We start from the raw sequence: 23,849 nt of genomic DNA, 5'->3' as shown, positions 1-23,849 counted from the left end.
CCCCTAGCTACCAATCGGGCCTTCAACTTTTCGAGGTTCACATCGGCTTTAAATTTTGGGGTGAACACCCACTTGCAGCTTACAAGTTTCTTATTCCTTGGTTTATTCACAATTTCCCAAGTCCCATTTTCCTCTAATGCTTTCATTTCTTCCAAGACAGCTTCTCTCCATCTTGGTGATTCTAGAGCCTCATAAATATTATTTGGAATACTAATATCATCTAGGTTTGCAATGAAACCTTGATACCTGGGAGATAACTTCATAGGACACATTTTTGAATTGGATGCTATGTACAAGATCAAGGTTTCTTCCTGACAGCAATTGGCAAATTCAGATCACTATCCAATTCTTTCCTGGCATCATTATTGACATTCACAGCCCTATGATGTTCTCATTTGCTTCTACAGGATCTCTTATCAGTTCTGAATCAAGGATTGTCTCAAGTGTGGGAGGTTTAGTACCTTGCTTCTTCTTCCATTTATAGGTTATGATCTCTTATTCTGTGGTACTTGTGTCCTTGTTGTCCTCTATACCTGCATTTTCCTTTGCTTCTGAATAAAAGAGACAGACATTGGCTCAAGAGAGTTGAGATCAACAGATGGAATAGGGGAATACTCAAAGAATGACTGAAATTCATGCTAAGTCCCCTCCTAAATTGAGGGAGGAGGATAAAAGGAGTCATGTTAAGAAAAAGTGACATCATGACTAACGAATCAGGAAGAGAGGTCAAAACATTTATATCCTTTTTGAGAAGAAGAATAACCAATGAACACACTTGATGGCCCTAGGTTCAAGCTTGGAAGTGGGGTTAAGATGTACAAAAGCTGAGCACCCAAATATTTTCAAAGGGAGATTAGTTTCAAGATGGTAAAGAAAATGTATTTCACGTAGGCAATCAAGAGGTGTGATATAGGATAAGACTTTACTTGGCATTCAATTGATGAGATAAGCAGCAATAAGAATGGCATCGCTCCAAAAGAATTTTGGCATATGAGTGGTAAACATAAAGGCATGGGAAACCTCTAATAGGTGTTTATTTTTGCATTTGGCAATACCATTTTGTTGGGGGGTATTTGTACAAGAGGTTTTATGGACGATGCCTTCGTTTTCAAAAAATCACTCATAGTTTTATTCAGGTATTCAGTACCATTATTAGTTTGGAGGATTGAATGGAGGGGTGAAATTGGTTAAGAATCATGGTGTAAAATTCCAAAAATATGGATGTGACATCAGATTTCTCTTTTATTAAGTAGACCCAGCACACACGAGTATGGTCATCTATGAATGTAACAAACCATTTGGCTTGAGTCCGGTTTGGAACACAAGAAAGACCCCACACATCACTATAAATGATAGAAAAAGGTTTAGACAGTTTGTATTCAGAGCGCGGAAGTGAAGAACGATGGTGTTTAGCCAATTCACAAGTATCACAATGAAAAGTAGAAATGTTATTGAATGAAAAATGAGGAAACAAATGACTTAAGTACTGGACATTGGGATGACCCACTCTTTTATGCCATAACAAAAGATCATTATTCTCAAAGGCAAACACAAGATTACACTAAATACGAGACCAAAGACTACTCACAGTTGATTCATTAAGGTAATATAGCAATCACACTTCTCAGCACTGCCAATCATCTTCCCCGATGTGGGATCCTGAAAGATACAATGAGTAGAGAAAAAATGAGCACAACAATGAGCTTGTTTACTCAACTTGCTTATGGATAACAAATTACAAGCTAAGTATGGAACATGAAGAACTGAATCTAGTTGTAAAAATTCAGAAATAGTAATGCTTCCCTTTCCAGCAATAGAGGAAGATATTCCATTAGCAGTATCAATTTTCTCATGTCCACTACATGGAAAATATGATGTGAATAATGTGGAGTCTGCCGTCATGTGATCTGAGGCCCCAGAGTCAACAATCCATTAGGATTTATGGAAGGAGGTATTTAATGCATAATGATTATTACCTTGCTTAGCCACAGAAATAGTGTGTGGGTTTTGAGATGGTTGCTCAGGTCGTTGTAGCGTATTTAACACCTCTGGGAGCTTAATTAACTGGTCTTTATCCATTTGAGGGATAGCAAAAGATTTGTCAAGGGCATTTTCAGAAGTAGCTTGATATCCACGTGCCTTACCCTTGCATGGTTTCCAATCAGCAAGCTTCCCATGAAGATCCCAACACTTGCCCTTTGTGTGACCAGTCTTTTTACAATGATCACACAAGATTTTCCCTTTTATCTCTTTCGTACCTTGATCAAAGTTCCTACTTACCAAGGCAAAAGATTCAGAAGAGGAAGATACGGGAACATAGTCAGTAAGCATCACCTTTCGACGAGAAGTCTCTCTACGGACTTCTCCAAATGCATCTCGTGCCGAGGATAATAGCGAGTGAGCTAGGATTCTGCTTCAGACATCATCTAATGAGTGATGAAGACCAGCCAAAAATTGAAACACCCGCTCATCCTCAACTCGTTTTTTGTACCTTGCTGCATCACGGGCACAGGACCATTCCTCTTCTATGTTGAGGTTGATCACCTACCATATTGCAACTAGTTCTAACCAATATTCGGTCAAATCACGTTCAACTTATTTAATCTACCAACTTCGAGTTTTCTACTCATATGTTCGAGCACTGTCTTCGAGTATGATTCTCAAACAGCTTCCCAGATGTCTCTCGCAATAGGCAGAAACATGAAAGAGTGTCGAACCTATGAAGTCAGAACTGTGACCAACCATGAAGCAACTAGCAAGTTCTCGGTCTCCCACTTCGACAGGGCTGCTACGTCTGACTCGTTTAGTACCTTAGAAGTACCAGTGATGAAGCCTAATTTGCCACGACCACTAATAGCGAGCCGTATAGCTTGAGCCCACTCACAGTAATTATGTCCGTTGAATTTATCGAACACCAGTAAAACAGAGGACCTTTCAGCAGAACTCAACCCGAATGGAGTTCCTCCATGGGTGTACGATAGGGAGTTCTCGGCGCTCGAGCCCATGGACGAAGGTCTCGAGCTGCTCAACTGTGACTCCTCTGCTAGTCGCACGCTATTGTCTGCATTTTCTGGGTCAGAAACGTTGATCAGCTCTGATACCATGAAGGTATTTTGACCATAATAATCTTATATTATTTCATTATGCAAATATATATACACGACTACAAAGCTGACTGTATAAGGAAATAATCGGAAAAAATCAAATCACTTATTTACCCTCATAATCTTGTCTAATCATATCCCTATTAATTAGAAAAGGATATTTTCTAATTAATTATATTTCACATAGGTTGGTGAACGACACTTGGGAAGAGGTTGATTTGCCACAAGGAAAGAATCTTGTAAGATGTAAATGGGTCTTTACATTGAAGGATAATGCTGATGGTTCCTTGGAAAAATACAAAGCCCATCTTATTGTTAAAGGGTTTACTCAAATGTATAGCATAGACTATACTAAGACATTTTCCCTGGCTTTAATGCCAATCACAATTAGAGTTCTATTATCTTTAGCTACAAATTTTGATTGGCCACTTCATCAATCGTGCATCAAGAATGCTTTCCCCTACAATGACTTAGCAAAAGAAGTTGATATAACTCTTCCTTTTGGGTTTGAAAACTAGGGCAAAAGCAATAGGTTTTGCAAGTCAAAAAATCCCTTTTATGGGCTAAAACAATCTCCTAGTGCATGGTTTGATAGATTCTCAAAGGTATTGAAAAAGCACCATCAGCCATTTTTCCTTTTTCATGTTTAACAAAGAGTTAAATGATAGAGCACAATGGCGTCTTGCAATCCATGTAGCCGACCCCACCTAGTGGGATAAAGGCTTGTTGTTGTTGTTGTTGTTGTATGTTTAACAAAGAGTGTGTGGTCAAATTGACCTTACTTATGGTGCTCTTTTTTCAATGCCTTCAAGAATGTATCCAACCAAACTCTGAGAAATTGATTTAGCTCATACAGAGATTTCTTTAGTTTACATACTTTATTACTTTTGCCTTGTTTTCTCAAATCTAAGAGGAAGTGATACATGGGAATTAGGAATATAAGGGTAGTTTGGGTATTTAGTATATTCTCTATAAATAGGCCTTTAGGTTGTAATGGGTTATTATGAATGGAATTAATCTCTCTCTTTCTCTCTATTCTTCTTCTGCCTCTCCTCTTTCTCCCTCTTTCTCTTCTACCTCTATCAAAGGTACCAGAGCCTCCTCTCTAGCCATGGATGAGCCGCTGGAGATTCGATCCTCCGATCGTAGAGGTGAACTAGAGCACTGCCTTGATTTTAAGCAATTTATGTCTCGCATTTCACAAGAGATGAATGAAATCTCGGCTAAGCTCACTCTAATTGTCAACCAGCGCTTGTACCCTCCTTCAACAATGACGACATCTGCGTCTACTACCACCATTCCTCCTCCACCTTCAGTCACCAAAAAAACAATCCTCACAGCAGCCACAGAGTTAGGACAGCTGAAGCACGTTTCATCTGTGACTGAGTATGCACAGCAATTCCAAGAAATCTTACCGTATGCATACCTTCCAAAGTCCACGGCCATCAAGGTCTTCATCAACGGGCTTCAACCTGAACTCTAGAGATTTTTCCAAGGCTTCAATCCAAATAGTTTAGCTAGCGCCATATATATTGCAGATTTTCACAAGAAGTATACCCAGAAGGGGAAGCAAGACATAGAGAATGATGGTTCAACAAATGTAACCAACCTCGATAATGACTTTGACAAAGATGAAAAAGACGAACACAGAAGTGTAGAGGAGTTCATGATTCAAGAAGCTACCAATCAAAAATTTAAACAACCAAAGCTGGCAAAGTCTACATGCATAGAAGATGCAACAATAATGGAAAACTCGGTGTTTGAGGAATGTGATTTTATCAAGAAAGATGTGCATTCAACAACACTGATTAGCTCCCTAAATCAAGAATCAGGACAGTGTCTAGTATTAACGAGCCCATCTACACTCATCAACTTAAAGCAGTTGGAGCAACTGATAACTCAAACCTACTTAACAAGAGATTTTTGCACTATGCTTCCATGACCAATTTTAAGGCCTTCTCTTCTTAGTATTTCAGTTGGTTTTTCACCACTTGTTATTATGCACCTTACACAAGGTAAGCAATCATCATCATCCAATTTCCGAAATAGAGCATGAAGATTCCTCAACGATTCTAATGGCAATGTTGGAGTCTCCCTTCTGCATCGGAAACTCGACACCTACAGTCAAGTTCTCAGACAATTCAACATCAATGGCAAGATACTTCAGATTTCCTTCGGAAAATCTCATCAAACTCATTTAGTTGGTCCTCTATTGTGTCTCCGTCATCGGTGGAGTTCTAATCATTATACTGCAAAAGAATTCTTGATCGGACGTCGAAGGCGATACAGAGCAAAATCGGGCAGAAATGCTGTTTTTGGTGTCGAGCCAAGCTCACTAGTAGTCACGCCTCCAAGATCTTCTCTTCTTAGGTTCAATGACACCGCAATGTTCACTGTGCTGGGTGCATCTCCAGAATCTTCTGCTCGCTGTCGCCGCTCGATTGGGTTCACTACCTCTCCAAAACTTCTCAGGTCGGGTAGGGCTGTTGAAGACATTGGGTTGAGTGGTGTTCGCAAAGAGATTACAGAATTCGAGTTTTTTGGATTTTCTCTTGGGTCCGAGATCTCTCTGCAGAGTGAAATGAACAGGATGAATGTACAAGGTCATCAAAGCAGTGTGGATGTTTGGGGAAATGGGTTTTGGATCTCTAATTCAGATATGCATACAAGCTTCGCGAGTTTGGATGTTGCGGGTCGTGGATTTTTTTTCAAGTTTTTGGAATCTACTTTAGTGGGGACGACGTGCATCTACGCTGTGTTTCCACGATCATGTTGCTCAAAGCTGCTACTGCCAAGTGTATTCCAGATTTCCTCCAATTGTTCCCCACGTGACAGCAAGGGTAATGAAAAAGCATTTAATTTACTTTGGGTGGCTAAAGGCAACAAAATTGTGCCTTCCCAAAATGATCCAATAGTGCAAATACCTTTGACTAGTAATTGGAAGCTTGACGTGGGCCTCTGGACAAGCATGCTTCAGTGCCAATATATGGGGCCCGTTGTTTCAAGTATGATTCAAATGCAATTATGGACATTTTTACAGCATTTTAGCTGCTCGAGTGCCTTCCATGAGTTATTTCCCAACAATTCTAAAGTGGGTTTAACCTATAACCAAGAGGAGCTTTGTGAAGTTGGGCTTATGGTAGGCGAAGCATGGACCTATTATACAATTATGGATCCTCTACTAATTGGTTTTCAGCATCAACAATTTTAAATGGAGGGTGACAATGGACTTCTATATTGAAGGAAAACTATAGAAAATCTGGGCTTTTGATGTTCATTAATTTTGTTTTTAATTTTTTTTTCCTCTAAGCTATAGTAACTTCAGGTCTAGTTTACCAACCAAAAAAAGTCTTATTTTAAATATATGTTTAATTTTCTATATTCCTAATTCCCATGTATCAGGAAGAGTCATATGCAATTCTTCTGTTAAGTCACCATTAAGGAAAGCATTCTTGATGTCCAATTAAAAAAGTAGCCAACCAAGATTTATAACTAATGATAATAATAGTGTCAAGCTTTGGAGTTGGAGCAATTTTCTTAGTGTAGTATATGTCATAGATTTGAGTTTACCCTTTAGAAACCAAATGAGTTTTATATTTCTACGAAGTCCCATCTACATTATACTTTGGTGTAAAGACCCATTTTCATCCCACAGGCTTCTTTCCTCATGGCAAATCTACTTTCTCCCAATTGCCACATCCTGATATTACTTAGGGTCAATGTGCTTAGTCAATTCATGGTGTCCAACAATTAATCAATGGGAAGCATTAGAAGATGTTTTATGTTGCCTAAAGGGAACTACAGGCCATAACATCTTGTACATAGGTCATGGTCATACAGATATTGAGCGTTTCTATATTGCAGATTATGGTAGATCCAAAGCTACGAGATGATCAATGACTGGCTAATATGTATTTGTGGGTGGAAATTTGGTATCATGGAGAAGCAAGAAGCAATATATGATGTCTCAATCTAGTGCAAAATCTGAATACAGACCCATGGCACAATCTGTTTGTCAAGTTGTATAGATATTTCAATTACTAAAGAAAGTTTGTCTCAAGAATTTGTTACCAACGAAGTTATGGTGTGATAATAAAGCTACTCTACACAGCTAATCTTGTATTTCATGAACGCACAAAGCATATCAAAATTGATTGTCATTTGTTCGTGATAAGGTACAAGAAAATTTTATCTTCACAAGCCATGTTCGAAATAGAGATCAATTGGGTGATATTCTTATAAAAACTCTAAATGGAGCTCGAGTTGAATATACGTAACAGGTTGGGCATGATTAATATCAATGCTCCAACTTGAGGGCAAGTGACAGAATAGGTGATATCATTAGTATTATAGGGCACAAGTACCCTAATAGAAAGTCAATGGTTGTATAGGGTAAGCTATGTTTATATGCTATAATTACCTAGGCCTAAGGCCTTGGAGAAGAATCAGAAGGCTGACAGCAGAGATATAGTTATCTAGGGTTGTGTGCCTACAGTAAGCAACCGATCAGACAGTGGTGGCTGGGAAAACTCCTAACCTCTTGACACGTCAGGGAAGCATTTCCATTTTCTGCTCTATTTTCCCATTTATTTTTGGTTATTTTCACTATAGCCAATCATAGCTAGTTCATCTATCCACTTTCCTCTTCCAACCCCTATTGAAGAGGCTGCAACTAACTAAAATAGTGAGAATATATCAGTAAAAATACTTAGTTCCATCAGTATATTACCTTTATGTGGGGAGTCTGAATTCAAATTGCAACAAGTTATCCAACTAAGTGTGTTGAGGCAATAATTCCCCTTCAATAAACAATGAAACACTATACTTACAATTTTGGACACATCAACCAACCTGTGCTTCAGGTGCTGCCATCAAGTTTTCAGTACCCCAAGGTACATTGTGCATCCAAAGAGAAATAAATGGTCCGTTTATAACTCTCCAACTCAAATTCTCCAAGTTGATGTCAGGTCCCCGATACCTAAGACTCTGTAACTTGATAGGTTCCAATTCAGTTGATGTACTTTTGCAGTCAATGCTAGTGGATTTGGCAGGGTAGCTAGCAGGCTCCCCATGAGTTTCAAACCCAGGTGCAGGCACGAAAGAAATACGTCCATTGTATTGCCTCAAATGGAAAATTCGATTAAGAGCCTAGAACAAAATAGTTGAAGAATAAACAATAAATAAACAACAAATCAAAGACACAATAAGTAAATAAATTTAATCAATTATTTAGAAAACAAATTGCAAAAGTATGATGATAATAAACAAACTTCAAAACATCAACTTAACATATCTGAACTGAAAGGCATTTAATAACAGCAAAAATTTCATTTGCATCTCAAGCTCCCCCACTCCAACGGTCAGGAAAAAGAGGAGTCAAAATCACCCTTCAAACAAAATAGAACAAAGCAAGACATACAAGAAACCTACTGTGGGAAACCTAGTTAGATTTCAGTTTTATGTTTCAGTAATTTTAATTTTAGCAATTATCTTTATTTTGAAATTTAGGATTTAATTTATTCTGAATTTGAAATTGGATAGTATTTATTAGGATTTATCTTATGTCCCATCTTTTAGGACTAGATTAATGTTAGATTACTATAACTATTTAAATAATAATAAATTACCCTAATAATTACTTGGGGCTCTATAAATAGACCATAGGGTTAGTTTGATGTTGACCTTTCGAAGAATTGAACAATAGTAAGAATTTTTATAGTCACTCCCTTAATTTCTTCCTTTTTCTCGCTCCTTTATTTCTTCTTCTCCCTCCTTCTCCCTCTTCATCCCCTTTCCCCTGACCATTCCTACATTACCTACTCCAAAAATAGAGGTCAGTCTCCATATCAGTAAGCTATCTTTTTATTTCTGATCCCCTTTGTCATTTCAGCCCAAAGTTTTTAGTCATAACAAAAAGCCTATTCGTAAAATCTCACATGGCTAAATTGAGAAGGGGATGCGCATGCTACAAAAATTCATTAAATATCTTGCTTTTGTGAAAATCATTCCAGTAAATTGCATAAAATTCTTGAGATTTGTAAGAAATACAAAAACCTATCCTTGATTTTCAGAAGTTAAACATATAGCACTTAAAAATGAAAAGTAAACTACACAACTTCCCTGGAGTTTTGCAATATGACATGCAATTCCATTGTATTTTTCAAACACAAACTTCTAAAAACAAATAATTTTTTTTCTTTCATTTTCTCTCAAATCAAACAGACCCTTCTATTAAAAAATGCAGAGGGGAATTGTCTAAGTTTAGCAAAATGTAAAGAAGATTTATGCAATTTAATTTTTATTTTAAGCATAATTTTAATTTAATTGTATTAAATTTAAGAAACTAAACATCCATGTATAATTTTTTATTTAAGAATAAAAAACTAATGTAATGAATTTACAACAAATTTATACTAATAATAATAATAATTAATTAACTATTGAAACTGATAACAGCAAGCTCTATACAACAGATATGCATCGCTACATATCAAGCTCTTTACCGAGGCACATTCATCAGTAATATTTGAATGCGATGCTCTATTTTGTGCTTTAAATGGGGGGAGGCAGGGATGGGATAGGCTTAGATAATATGGAATGCCTAAATCCTACACGAAATAGTATAGGATGTTCATGTGTTGTTTAACTAGGGTGATTATCCTACATCAATAGACAGCTTTTTGGAGAAAGCCAGAAAGGTTCCCCTTCCCACTCGAGTGCCCATTAGAACTTGTTGGCCACAAATGATATTTTAGCAGAATTGCATGGTGTCCGAACAAAGTAATACCAAACTTTGGTTCTTGCTGGTCTACTCCAAACCTCACCTATTCTCGAGAGCAAATATGAGAAGATCTCTCTTGATTTTATCAACAAATTTCCTAAATCAGGCTGTTTTGATACAATATTGGCAGCATTTAGGTTACATTTTTTTATTGTGTTATGAATTTCTCAGTTATAAATAGAAGGTGGATGCATGGTAGGACCTACCAAGAATTATTCATTTTCATTTGGAAGATTTTCATTTATTGTAGTCTGTGGCCTTCAAGATACTAGGCCTGATGTCCTCTAATAAAATCCCTTCAATTTTATATTGCCAAGTTGGTTCCTATGAATTGTCTAACATCTAAGAATTTCGGTTTGCAACTCATTCTAGCAATTATAAAAAAGGTTATGAACTAAATTTCAACCAAGGAAATGAATTTCTTCATAACATCATAAGAAAAGAAAATCCAATTTATTTTGTCAAATGGGAATAAAGGAAATCTCTAATGAGAAGGAGGAAGAAGCCAACTATAGTACTTACATTAAGTAGTAGGATTACAGAAATACATGTTTATGTGAGTTTGCAGTGCAAGAAGTCTGTCTTTATTCAAAAGTCTGAAGCGTACATATAGAGAGGAAGAGATACGATAGAATCACACTAAATCTGCCCTAATAACTGATAATGATAATAACAAATATTCTGATTCTAAAAATACCTACAGATCTGTAAAATATCTTGAATAAAATAAATATGCTAACCGTAAAACCAATTAGGGCTGAGGAAAATTGGTAATGGGCCTAGGTTAAGTTGGCCCACTTTCAACACTGGCTCAAGCTAGCAAATAGATGTTGACCATTCCCAGCTTGCCTACTAGTTCATCAAACTTGTTCCACACAAGGGGCTTAGTCATCACATCTGCAATTTGCTTTCCTAATGGAATGTAGAAGAGATCTATGACTTTCGCTTCCATTTTTTCCTTAATGAAATGTCTATCAATTTCCACGTGTTTTGTACGATCATGTTGAACTAGATTGTTGGCAATCTTCAAGGTAGCCATGCTATCTCACCACATTTTAATTGGAGCATAGGGTTCTATGCCGTGCTCTTTGAGTAATTGTACAATCCATATGCCCTCACAAATTCCAAGGGCTAAGGCCCTATATCCAGATTCCGCTGAGCTTCTGGATACAACTGGTTGTTTCTTACTTCTCCAAGTCACAAGATTCCCCCACATAAAGGTGCAATACCCAGTAGTAGAGCACCTATCATGAATGGATCCAGCCCAATTAGCATCAATATAAACTTCTATATCTGTTTCATTTTTAGTGTTAGGTATTCTCTAGTTTCCATCTGTTTAGATTTCTACACTCATTCTGTCTCCTTTAGAAAAGAATAATCCCTTCCCTGGAGTTGTCTTGAGGTCTCTAAGAATACGATAGACAGCTTCCATATGCTCCTTCTATGGATTACTAGCATACTGACTCACAACCCCAATAGCAAATGATATACCTGGCGGGGTATGAGAAATAAATTAGCTTTCCTACCAATTTCTGGTACCTCTCCTTATTGGTTGATTTCCCATCAAGTTTTACTTCCAGGTTGCAATTAAGCTCTGTTGGAGTATCTGCAGGTCTAAAACCCATCATACTAGTCTCCTTAAGAAGATCCAGAGTGTATTTTCTCTATGTGACATTGATGCCCTTAGATGATCGAGCTACCTCCAACCCAAGAAAATACCTAAGATAGACGAGATCTTTAATCTTGAATTGGGCAGCAAGTTTCTTCTTCAATTAATCAATTTCTTCAGTGTCATTACCTGTCAGCACAATATCATCTAAATAGACAATTAGTACAGCAGTCTCTTGACCAGACCTCTTTATAACCAAATCCTTTGACAGCACATGTGAATTCTTCAAACCGAGCTCTTGGTGATTGCTTTATTCCATACAGGGACTTCTAGAGCTTGCAGATTTTGTTTGCATTCTTGGGTCCTCTAAAACCCAAGGGTATCTCCATGTACACTTCCTCTTCCAAGTCTCCATTTAGGAAGACATTTTTCACATCAAGTTGATGTAGTGGCCAATTTAAATTTGCAGCCAGAGATAACAAATCATTAATAGTATTAAATTTAGCCATGGGACCAAATGTCTCTTGATAGTCAATGCCATAGGTTTGGGTAAAACCTTTAGCAACTAGCCATACTTTATATTTATTTAGACTCCGATCCAAGTTGTATTTATTAGTAAAGACCCATTTACTGCCTACAACTAATTTACCACTTGGCATATCAATAGTTTCCCAAGTTTGGTTTTTGTCCAAGGCCCTCAATTCTTCTTGAATGGCCAATTTCCATTTCAAATCAGATTTAGCTTCTTCAAAAGTTCTAGGTATTTCATCACTATCAAGAGTAGCAACAAAGGTCTTAAGCTGAGCGTTAAGCTTATCATAAGAGACATACCTTGCAATGGGGTGTCGAGTGCAACTTCTCTTGCCTTTTCTAAAAGCAATAGGTCACTGTGAATCATGACTTTGCCTTGGCACATCAATGGAACCTTCATTGTGTATGAGCTGCCCAGGCTGGTTTCCCTTGTTTCATCCATAATAGGGTCAACCAGAGATTCATAAGAGTCAGTAGAAGGCTGTTCTTAACTAGTATGGTAATCAAAAGGGGTTTCAACTTCAGAAGTGGGTGTAGTAAGGTCAAGATTAGGTGCTATGAGATCACGATTAGGTGCAGAATTTGGCTGTTCAGTATTAGTGATGATAGTGGATTGGTTACTTAAGTGATCATTCTCTGTAATGGCACAAATTAACCATTCACTATCATTCTCCTCTTGAATGGGTGATTTGGCATAGAATGGTAGTTTTTCAACAAATTTAACATTCATAATGACATAGAACTTACATGTTTCAAGAGAGTAACATTTGTACCCCTTTTTCGTTGAGGAGCAACCCAAGAAGAGGCATTTAATAAATCTAGGATCAAGTTTCCCACCCTCTTCAGTAAACACAAAAGCTATGCACCCAAAAACCCTTTTTGGAAGAGAATTAATAAGATATGAGTGAGGATAAGACTCTAAGAAACTTTGGAGAGGAGCTTTGAACTTGAGAATTTTTTATGGCATATGATTGATGAGATAAGCAACAATAAGAACAACATCTCCCCAAAACTTATTGGGTACATTGCCACCTAATAGCAAAGATCTAGCCACCTCTAAGAGATGTCTATTTTTCCTCTCAACCACTCCATTTTGTTAGGGTGTATGCACACAAGAAGTTTGATGGTGTATCGCTTTTTTAGTAAGAAAGGTTCAAAAATTTGTGTTCAAATACTCATTTCCATTGTCACGAAGTATTTTTGTTGAAAGTGGGTTGATGGGTCCTAGGCCCATTGATCAACTTAACCCTAAATTTAATATCATTATCTTTATTGTTATTATCCTTTCAGCATATTTTTAATGATTAGATTTTATTTTTTCCTAATATGATATTATTATCATATCTCGTGTACTTTATAAATTAAGCTTCCCTCTGAATAAACAAACACAATTCATCACAGAAACAAACATGGTATCAGAGCTGCAGTCAGCCTATACCTAAACTCCTGTCGCCTATGCGACTTCATCATGAGAAGTGCACAACTCTGTGCATTTTTGTTCTTCAAACGCAAGGTGTCTCAACGTGCGTCTCTATCCTTCACGGATCGAAACTCATGCTAAGGCTAGGTGGTTTGTTTTGTTTATTGATGACCATAAATGGTTAACATGGATTTTTTTGATGAAAGATAAATTTGAAGTTTGCACTATTTTTAAAAATTTTCATACTTTTATGTGAACTCAATTTCAGACTTCTATAAAAGTTCTTCATAGTGATAACGGAAACGAATACCTCAATTCTACTCCTCAAACCTTCCTCATTGAACATGGCATTCACCACCAAACTTCTTGTGTGCATTCCTCTCAACAAAATGAAGTGGCTGAGAGAAAAAACTAAGGTTTTAAAAACCGAATCGGTCATTGAACCGGACGAGGTACTGGTTTAAGGGTTAATGGTCTGACCATGTCGAACCAAATATAATTAATTTAATATTTATAGATAATATATATACATATATATCACAAAAAATTCATCCAAAATTATAAAAACTAATATTTAAATTAAAGAAAATGTCTAAGTTATCTATAGATTTATATTTTAATATTTTATAAGATTAATATTGTAATATAATCTATTTCATTCACTTCATTTTTAAAAAAAATAACATTTAATATGATTTTTACTACCCAAAAAACAATATTTAATTGTATTAATGTGAATTTTTTATCAAAATTTTTGCATTAACAAAAAAATAAATAAATATTTATACTCCCCCTCTCATTTCAAATTCTTCCGCCGCTCCTCTGTACACCTTTTACTGCTTTTTAATATAAATAATAATAATATTATTAAAAATTATTAATATAACATTATAATATAATAATGGATGGTTCACGTGGAGAGAGAATTTTTTATCGCAAGCCTAATACCCTAACTCCAGTCATCACCTTCAATCCTCCTTTTCTCCATTTTCCTCTGCCGCCGTGACTGTTTCTGAAGTGCAGTATATCTTCTTCATAGCAACAAATGATTTTATGGCCAATTAGGTAGTTTTGTTGCTGGAAAAATGCATTTAAGGTAGTGGTTTATTGTAAAATACATTCTTTTCTTGGATTTTAATGAATATCTTTCATTTCTTTCCATCTTCGCCTTTTCTGTAGCCTCTCCCATCAGATTCCTTTCTTTTCTTTTTTCAGATCCAGTCACTTGAACATTGAACCATTCGAACCAGTCAACCGCTCGATTTTTCCAATTTTTCCGGTTTGTTGACCGGTTGGCCGGTTCTTCACCGGTTCGTTGACCACACGGTTCATCTGCATCAACCGGACCGGACCAGTGACCCATTCACAGTTGAACCGGTCAAACCGGCCGGTCCGGTCCGGTTTTTAAAACCCTAGAAAAAACAGACACCTCCTTGAAGTTGCTAGGGCTCTCTTACTGGGTAATAATGTTCCACACAAATTTTGGGCAGATGCAGTCCTTACGGCTGCTTACCTTATTAACCGCATGCCCTCTAAGGTTCTCAACTTCCAAACACCTCTTGACTTATTCTTGACATCCTATCCTCACTCTCATTTAATTAACTCCCTTCCTAAAAAGATATTTGGGTGCACTGCTTTCATTATTCTTGATGCAGGCAACAAATTTGACTCTCGGTCCATCAAATGCATTTTTTTAGGGTATTCATCTACCAAAAAGGGGTATCAGTGTTATTCTCCTGACATGCGCAAGTTCTGTGACACTACTAATGTCACTTTTGTTGAATCTCTTCCTTTCTTCTTCTTGAAATTATCCATTCAGGGGGAGAGTAATGGTGAATGGCTAATCTATGTGACCAATAATGGTCATCCCGAAGATAACCAGACTGGCAACCCTAATGTGGGTCCTCACACATCACTAGACCTGTTCTCCATTGACTCTAGTTCTATACCCATCTTTGAACCTAAACCACCCATTCCTGATCTTGAACTACCTATCCCTAAACCTACAATTCAACCTCCCCATACTGAGCCCAATTCCGAGCCATACTTAGATGAGTCAAGAATAGATCAATTTGAACAGCACACAAATAATGAAGACCCCATTAACGTTCCAAGGCAAAGTCATGATTCTCAATCTGAGGATAATCCTGAAGACCTTCCATGGCCAATTGCTCTTAGAAAAGGTAAGAGAAGTTGTAATAGACACCCCATTAGCAGGTGTGTTTCTTATAACAAACTTAATACTCAATTTAAGAACTTTGTTGCTGCTGTGGATAGTGAAGATATACCAAAGACTTTCGAGGAAGCCATTGTTAATCCTAAATGGAAGGTGGCTATTAATGAAGAACTGAAGGCTCCCAATGAATTCATAACATCTCTCACGTTCAACAACCCTTTTGTAATACACCTCATCAACATGACACAATCACTGATGAACTTCATATAGGTCTATATGCTACCAAAGCCGCATCAAGGAGTTGTAATACAGTGTAAATGATTTCTCCCCCTGAGTTAGAGTTCGAAGACCCCATTTTGTGTGAAAGATAACTGCTGTATTTTCTTGAATAGAGTAGGTACACCGTGCAGATTTTGAAGTTTCCTGAGCAATGTTAGCAAGAAGGTAGTTCTCGTTGATTTCAGTGCTCATAGAGTGAACTAACCAAGTCATGACCAAATTGTTTTCTGCACACCACACTTCATATTTGGGATCACCAAACTCTAGCGCCTTCGAATGTCCAGTCAAGTAACGCTCCTTGTTGCAACCTCACACAAACATCAACACATTTCTAGACCATTGTGAGTAATTATTGCTGTTGAGTCGATTGGTGATGATAAGTTGAGAGGAGAAGTCCGTTTGCGAATTCCCAAAAGAACATGCACTAGTCCCTCCTGAATTTGCAATCCCATTTAAGCCTCCACCTTGCACTAAGGAGTTTAGGGAAGTTTCTCCATCTTTGGCAAAGGCTCTGGGACCAGTTAGCACTTCCTCATAGAACATCGAAGGCGCTGCTCTAATACCACGAGTTTGCAATGCAAAAAGTTTGTCTTTATTCGAAAGTCTGAAGCGTACATATAGAGAGGAGGCAATACGATAGAACTGCACTAAATCTGCCCTAATAACTGATAAAGATGATAACAAATATTCTGATTCTAAAAATCCCTACAGATCTGTAAAATATCTTGAAGAAAATAAATATGCTAACAGTAAAACCAATTAAGGCTGGTTAAGTTGGCCCACTTTCAACAGTTTATCATTGACCCAAGTTGATGCATGAGAATTGCCTTTTATGTGTTTCTATTTGTTTTCTTTGTGCTTTAGTCATGCAGCATTTTGGGTGTTGTTTTGTTATGATATGTCAGTGTTTTGTTATCCAGTGTAATTTATAATAGGAAAAACATACCTTTTAGTCCTTGCACTTTGCTCGTGTTTTGCTATAGGTCCCTGCACTTTTTTTCGGTGTTCTGAGTCCCTACACTTTCATTTTCTAGTGTTATAGGTCCCTAAATAAACAAAATGAAGAAAGTGTAGGGACCTTGGATGAATGTAAAACACCAGAAAATGAAAATATAAGAACCCAAAATACCAAAAAAAAAAGTGCGGGGACCTAAGTAAAACACTAGCAAAGTGCAAGGACCAAAAGGTACGTTTTTCCTTTATAATATGAATAGATTGATTCATTAGCTTAGGGGGAGTATTATCATACATGTCAGGTAATGGAGACATTATTTTGTAGCAAACCTTGTCTACATCATAGGTTGTTCTCGAGGCATATTAAGCAAGCTAAGTCTCATTTTTGTAATTAAACTTGATGTACTTAGAGGACGGTGAATTGTGCTCAGGCTTTCACACAAACTAGGATTACAATTATCATTACTTATCAAGTGGAAAGTAGCGACTTAGACAATGCTACTTGGGAAGCTATGGCTACCATTCAAAGTTAGCATGCTAAGTTTGACACTCATGCACTAGCTCCAACTCCTTGATGATAAAGAGTTTCTCATAGGAGGGAATAGTTGGTGCATGAGAATTGCCATTTACATATTTCTATCTTAGTCATGCTATATTTGGGGTATCATTTTGTTGTGGTATGTTAATGTTTTATTATCCTGTGTCATTTAGGATATGAGCTGATTAATGTGTCAACTGAGGTAGAGTATTACCAGTTGCCATACATCTCAGATAGTATAAGCACCTGGTCTGTACATGTACATAACAAGGCGTCATCAAGACATACTAGAGTAGTTATTTTATATTTTGTTACCAGAATTGAAGAACTCAGAGAATAGTTAATTGTGTTCTAACCCTTGCATCAACCAGTACCAAAACCAGATTACAGAGTAGGAAGAGACAAATGTTGAAGATGCTACTTGGGAAGATTTGGTCACCCATTCAAAGTAAATATCCCTCAATTTGAGACTTACGTGCCAACTCCAACTCCTTGAGAACAAGAATTTTCTCAGAAGGAGGAACAGTTGATGCATCAAGATTGCCATTCACCAGTTTTTTTGTGTTCTCTGTGTTCTAGTCATGCTGCTATTTCGGGTGTCATTTTGTTAATATTGGTGTTTCATTATTATGTGTTATTTAGGATATGAACAGCTTGATGTGTTAGCTTAGGTGGAGTATTACCATATATGTCAGATAGTGGAGGTGCCATTCTGTAATGAACCCAGTCTGAGTAAGTGGCAAGGTACTTCTGAGGCAAGCTAGGCTAGCTATGTCTCATGTAATCAGACCTGAAGATCTCAGAATAGTAGATTGTGTTCATGCCAACTAGTATAAGAGCCAAGTTATCAAGTGCAAATGAGTAAATGTGGAAGATGTTACTTGAGAAAATCTTGTCACCATTCGAAGTCAATATCTTGGGGGAACAAGCAGAATGAGAGCTAATTTGAAACCAGTAAAGGGAAGAAGAAAAATAATAAGGATGAGGTGGTTATGGAGGGGCGAAAATCTTTGGTTGACATATGTTTGCTGCATAAGATTATTCTAGAACATCAATAATCAGTGGGGATATTTCACATAGGATTCAAGCTGGGTGATTTAATTAGAGAAAAGCTAAAGGAGTTATTTGCGACCGTAAGGTACCTAATAAACTTAAAAGAAAGTTTTATCATACTGCTATCAGACCGGCTATGTTATATAGTAGTTAATGTTGGGCTCTAACAGGACAGCAAGAGCATAAAGTTGGAGTAGCAAAGATGAGAATGTTACGATGGATGTGCAGACATATACGTAAAGATAAAATTTGAAATAAGCACGTAAGCGAAAAAGTGAGGGTAGCACCTATTGAGGAAAAAATGGTAGAAAATCGTTTGAGATTGTTTGGACATGTACAAAGAAAACCGCGGGAGGCACCAGTGAGAAGAGTGGAACATATAACTTTAAGCCCTGTTAAGAGAGGTAGAGGAAGGCCTAAGAGAACACTTTTGGAAGTTGTTGAACACAATCTCTTAATTAATAATATTCCTAAAAGCTTGATAAATGATAGAGCACAATGGTGTCTTGCAATCCATGTAGCCGACCCCACCTGGTGGGATAAAGGCTTGTTGTTATATCAATAGTTTTAGCCACTCAACTAGGTAGAATTAGCCATTAGAAACACTGAAACTTGAAAAAAAATATAGGACAAAATTAAATTAAAGAAGGGAAGGAAAAAACAAAAACAACAGGATGAAACAAACCATTTAAGGAATAAAAGGTATACTTTACCTTTTTTATTCAAGACATGAGCTAGTTTATTATTTACATATTCCAACCTCTTATTTTTTATGGTGGTGAATAGTTAGTCAAAGAACTCTTTTGTAAGACCAAGATACCAAGAGATCAAACACATCAATACTATTGTCTCCGACAAAAAAAAACTCAGATATTTAAACAAAAAAAGCATTATGATTAAACATGGCATGGCAAAATTATAAGAGCTTACTAACATAAAAATCAAAACGAGCACTACCCATCCACCGATATTTTTCAGATTCAATATCAACATCTGCCACCAGCCCTGAAAATAGGATAATACATTCAGAAGATACAATAAAATGCCAAGGTAACATGGTCAAAACAAGAGATTTGCCATATGAATCCATCATAAATAAGTATTTAGAAATATATGGTGATGCTATTTACCCCAGGCAAGCATCAAAACACTAAAAAATCTGGTTCCCCCTTGGGTGATTGTAGCCACATCTAGTGATCGTTTATGGCCTACAGATATTTGATATGCAAATAGTTTTTACTGACGTGAAACAAGAGAGAGAAAAATTTGGTAAGGATACAACATATTTGCAACAAGGAAATGATCAGCAACCTCGTATAATGGCAAGAGCAGCATTAACAGCTGTGCAAGGATCACCAACAGAATCAAGAAGAGATTTTGCCACACCATTACCCGTACCTTCACAAAGAATGACTCATCTTGAGAACCCAAAAAAAAAAAGTAATAAGAAAAAAAACTTATCAGAAGAGAGACTTGAACTAGTTTGTATTATGAAGGGAATTGGTATGAAATAACACACAGAGAGACGTATAGAGAGAGCGAGAGAGAGCAACTGAATTATCTATTAACAGTCATCAACAAACTCTATTTATAGACTTATTCTCAGGGTTCTTGACCAATTGAACACCTAAAGTCATGGGTACTACCACTATCTATTAGGATGTCGATAGTTTTTCTTTCCATTTGTCCCTGAAACCTCATAGCTATCCCATCACCCTCAACTTCTTGATTGGCATTGAGAGAAATTTGTGGCTTATTGTGCACCTCAACTATTGCCTGCATATGTTTTGTCATTTCGTCAATACCTCTCATCTACTTCAATCAAATGAACTTGTTCTTTCCTCCTTTGAGGGAACTCATTATTTTTATTGTATTTTTCATGAAAAAAGAAACATAATGTCATAAAACTCATCTTGATAGTCAGCCACTGGATCCACTTGCCTCAAATGCATTAAATCCTCCATTGGGTCTTCATGAATCGGCCCAAATCTTTTAATAGCTTCTCTATACCAAACCTAGGTTTGACGACAGAATTGAGATCTTTCATAGGCCTTTCTCATCCAGGTGCATGCCTACCAACATGTTTGACTTTAACCAAATGTTAAGTTTTTCCCCATGCTAGCCAAACAAAGACATCATCTAAATGGAATCATGGAAAAAAGTCCGCACCGAGCAGTCTCAATTCTAACTCAAGTGATGTGATCTAAAGCTTGCCTCTTGTATCTGATCTACTAACAAGCTCTCAAATTCTCATGAAGTCAATCATCCACACCAACAGAGCCCAGAGATTTTCTTGCATTCCCGCCATCCTCTCTGTCAACTTCGACTACTCCATTTTGTGACCCACTCACTGTGCCACCTGGTTCCTTGCACGTTCCTCCATATCATGCTAGGGTACCAACTAACAATCATCAACAAACTCCTTGGGTACCAACTAACAATCATCAACAACCTCCTTGGGTGCCAACTCTATTTGTAGACTTAGTCATAGAGTTAGTTAATAACTGTCTAACTACCTCCATCTCACTTACAACTCTAATATCAGAAACTTTTGTTTCCTAATAGTAATTGTAGTAGCAATATCAGAGGAAAGGAACACTAACCCGAAAAATTTTGCAAATCTCCCCATCTGTTCTCAACCCCTTTTTTTCCAAGAATTGTTCTTCTAGAATCTCCTAATATATCCTCCCTAGATCCTTGCAGTCCAAAACCCTAAACAAACCTCATTACTCTGCCTTGAACATGTCAAACAGAATTCAATGCCCTCAAAGCAGGTCCCCCTCACATTATATAAGGACACTAGGTTACAGATGATTTTCAGCCATTAGAATCAATCTACCTAGTTAGCATAATAATTAACATATACAGTAATTAGAATATATTTACAGGACTGGACATATAGTTTACATCCCACCTCAATTTCAACTATATTTTCTGCATTCACTTTTTTTGTAATTGAAAATTTGTTGGTTTTATCTGAATCTGTTTCTAGCTACTTTTTTTTTTATATATATATTTTAACTAGCACTCATACATTCAGACTTGCAAAGTTGTTTTAGTCCTGTTACCTAGGCTTATATTCTCCAAATCAATATCCAATATCCATCCAATGTTGTTTAAGACTTTGTGTGAGCAACTGCAGTTCACCTCCCGCTTATGTTGCATTATCCTTCAACAGCAGTAACCCTGGTATGTATTCTTCAACCCGTGAATATAGGGAAAGTGCAAGCATGCCAAATGCAATTCCTTATTTTGGTGCTTCATCCAGAAAGACCAAAAGAGAAATTATTCTAGAAATAAGATTAAAAATAATGGCATATTCTACTAAATAAGCCCCCAACTTCTTAATTGCAGAACCTCTCCACTGGAGTGGACATATAGTGCCATTATGAAGCAAAGAAGACAAACAATTAGTAACAAGAAAAACGAATGAGTAAATTCTGACTAAATTTAATTTAAAGTCTGGTTAAATAATTGTAACTAACAAGAAATCAAATGAGAAACAAACCTGCAGGAACTACACCAATAGGTATCTTTACGGCAGTTTCCCAATCATCTCTTTCAAGTAGTCCATTTATAACCTACTAAAATGCAAGGTTCTTGTAAGCTTGGGGAGGAAAAACACCAATAGAAATGCATTCAGTCAGTCAATGCAAGAGCACTTCAGGGTACATGGTTTATAATTGAGGAAAACCAAATGATGCTTTTATGTTCTTTTGTAACTTTAATATGAGCATGAACTACAATGTGACCATGCTATTCATCGTACTGATAAGCTAGCAAATCCAGTAGACATGACGGCAAAACAGAACTGCCAGCTTAACAAGTAGTTCACTAAGAACTGAATTATGGTATTGACAATGATCTCAATTAATCCACGAGAATAGGTTAGGATACCAATGCTTAATTGGCATAAATACATTGAATTTTTCAAACATGTATTAGTAACATCTACACTTTTAGCTCATCAAATATAGGGATGAAAAGCTTTCATTAGTATAATGCTTACAGTTACATAAATGATCTGGTCAAAAAAATAAAAAAGTTTACTTATGTAATCAACATTTTAATGAGTTTCATGATGACTAAAATTAAGCACATCTCAATCTTTTTTCATTTCATTGTCCCAAAAACAAAAACAAAAGCAATGCACTTTCCCCAAGCCCTTTTGCAGAAGATGCAGACCATTATAGAAATTTAAATAGCAGTTTTCTATTAGTTGAAACTGACAAGTTATTTCCCTGACACATATCTTGCTCCATAACCATTATGGAATAGAATAAGGGTCAACATTGTTAGAGTCATCCACAAATCAAATAATCATGGGGCACTTATTGCAACAAATATCAAAATTAAAAGATAGGAAACTACCTCAACCAAAATTCCATCACCGCTAACACATATGATCCCATCATACTTAGGAATATCTAGAGCATGAGCAACTTCCTTTGCATGGAACTGATGTTTGGTTTCTGAGGGATATACAGTACAGAAATAGATAAATAAATAAAACATCAAAAGGAAAAGTTTAATACTTGACAAATAAACTAGAGGAAGGGAAAGACATTATAAAACTTTGCAGAAGAATCAGAACCTTGGACTGTGATTTGGATTTCCGCATCTTCAAGAAGAGGTTTTACATGATCATTGAAGACCATGGGGGCAGTTTTCTTCCCACCAAATGGATTAAGAAAAATAAAAAGTCTTTTAGGACGACCTGTTGTGAAAAGAATTAAATTTAGCTATATATTTCAGACATGGAAGCAATCTACAAGGAAGCCTGCAATAAGGTCAACCTACAAATGAAAAGGACTGCAGATCATTGGTCTGTTAACAAGAAGGCAGAATGAAATGCATTTTGCCAAAGAGTCTGTGTTTACAGTGACAACTAATTTTACAAGCTTGCTCCCTTTGTGCCAATGGTATCAACTAGCAATAAGATTCAGAATTAATTGAGCAAATAAAGGGATATAAAAGTGAGAAAAAAAGGAGAAACTCAGATTTACTTTATGCAAAATTTCAGAGTCAGCTAAATAGAAAGTAATACTCCAAAGTAGGGAAAAGAATAATAAAAATGCTGCTCCATACGAAGACAATTGAGTTGTAGTTGAGGACTGATGGGCACCCAAGTGAGATGAGAAAACCTCCCCTAAATGCTAGTCATTGAGGTAGAAAAACCATCACTCAAATATTATATAGAGAATCCCATGCTAAATGTGGGGCTTGTTACACGTTCCCACTACCTTGGTTTCCATCAGTTGGCTGCCCTCCAGGAATCCTGAAAATACACTTCACTCATGTATAAGACACTTCACTCAATTTTCTTGCTAGTCAAAACTAGGTAGGCCTTTAAAAGTTGTCAACCACTAAAATATATAAGAATTGAATTTTTTTTTTTTTTTTG

General features: G+C 36.7%; 1 protein-coding gene across 13 annotated transcripts in view; it reads right to left on the bottom strand.

The window, feature by feature from the left end:
* LOC129285811 (sphingosine kinase 1-like) overlaps window positions 1–23,849 on the bottom strand; it is a 35,580-nt gene that overhangs the window by 10,531 nt on the left and 1,200 nt on the right. For 2 of the 13 annotated variants that reach the window (XR_008587319.1, XR_008587318.1), the window contains exons 2-9: window positions 23,040–23,162; window positions 22,817–22,917; window positions 21,954–22,026; window positions 19,757–19,843; window positions 19,576–19,653; window positions 19,380–19,450; window positions 7,956–8,252; window positions 1,589–1,659 (exon numbers count right to left, since the gene is read on the bottom strand). Coding sequence is in view for 9 of the 13 variants with exons in the window: in XM_054921722.1 (XP_054777697.1) it covers window positions 479–551; window positions 1,589–1,659; window positions 7,956–8,252; window positions 19,380–19,450; window positions 19,576–19,653; window positions 19,757–19,843; window positions 21,954–22,026; window positions 22,817–22,917; window positions 23,040–23,162 (974 nt within the window). In the remaining 4 variants the exon portion in view is untranslated. Of the gene's footprint in view, window positions 1–461; window positions 552–1,588; window positions 1,660–1,976; window positions 3,071–7,933; window positions 8,253–19,379; window positions 19,451–19,575; window positions 19,654–19,756; window positions 19,844–21,513; window positions 21,632–21,953; window positions 22,030–22,816; window positions 22,918–23,039; window positions 23,163–23,245; window positions 23,643–23,688; window positions 23,724–23,849 lie in introns of those variants that run through there. The other 11 variants (XR_008587320.1, XM_054921722.1, XR_008587321.1 and 8 more) reach the window with 11 other exon arrangements.

The sequence above is a fragment of the Prosopis cineraria genome, unplaced genomic scaffold (genome assembly GCF_029017545.1).
Source record: "Prosopis cineraria cultivar Desert tree isolate PC_DT_omini unplaced genomic scaffold, ASM2901754v1 PC11, whole genome shotgun sequence".
Lineage (NCBI taxonomy): Eukaryota > Viridiplantae > Streptophyta > Magnoliopsida > Fabales > Fabaceae > Prosopis > Prosopis cineraria.
This window is presented reverse-complemented; position numbering and strand designations above follow the sequence as displayed.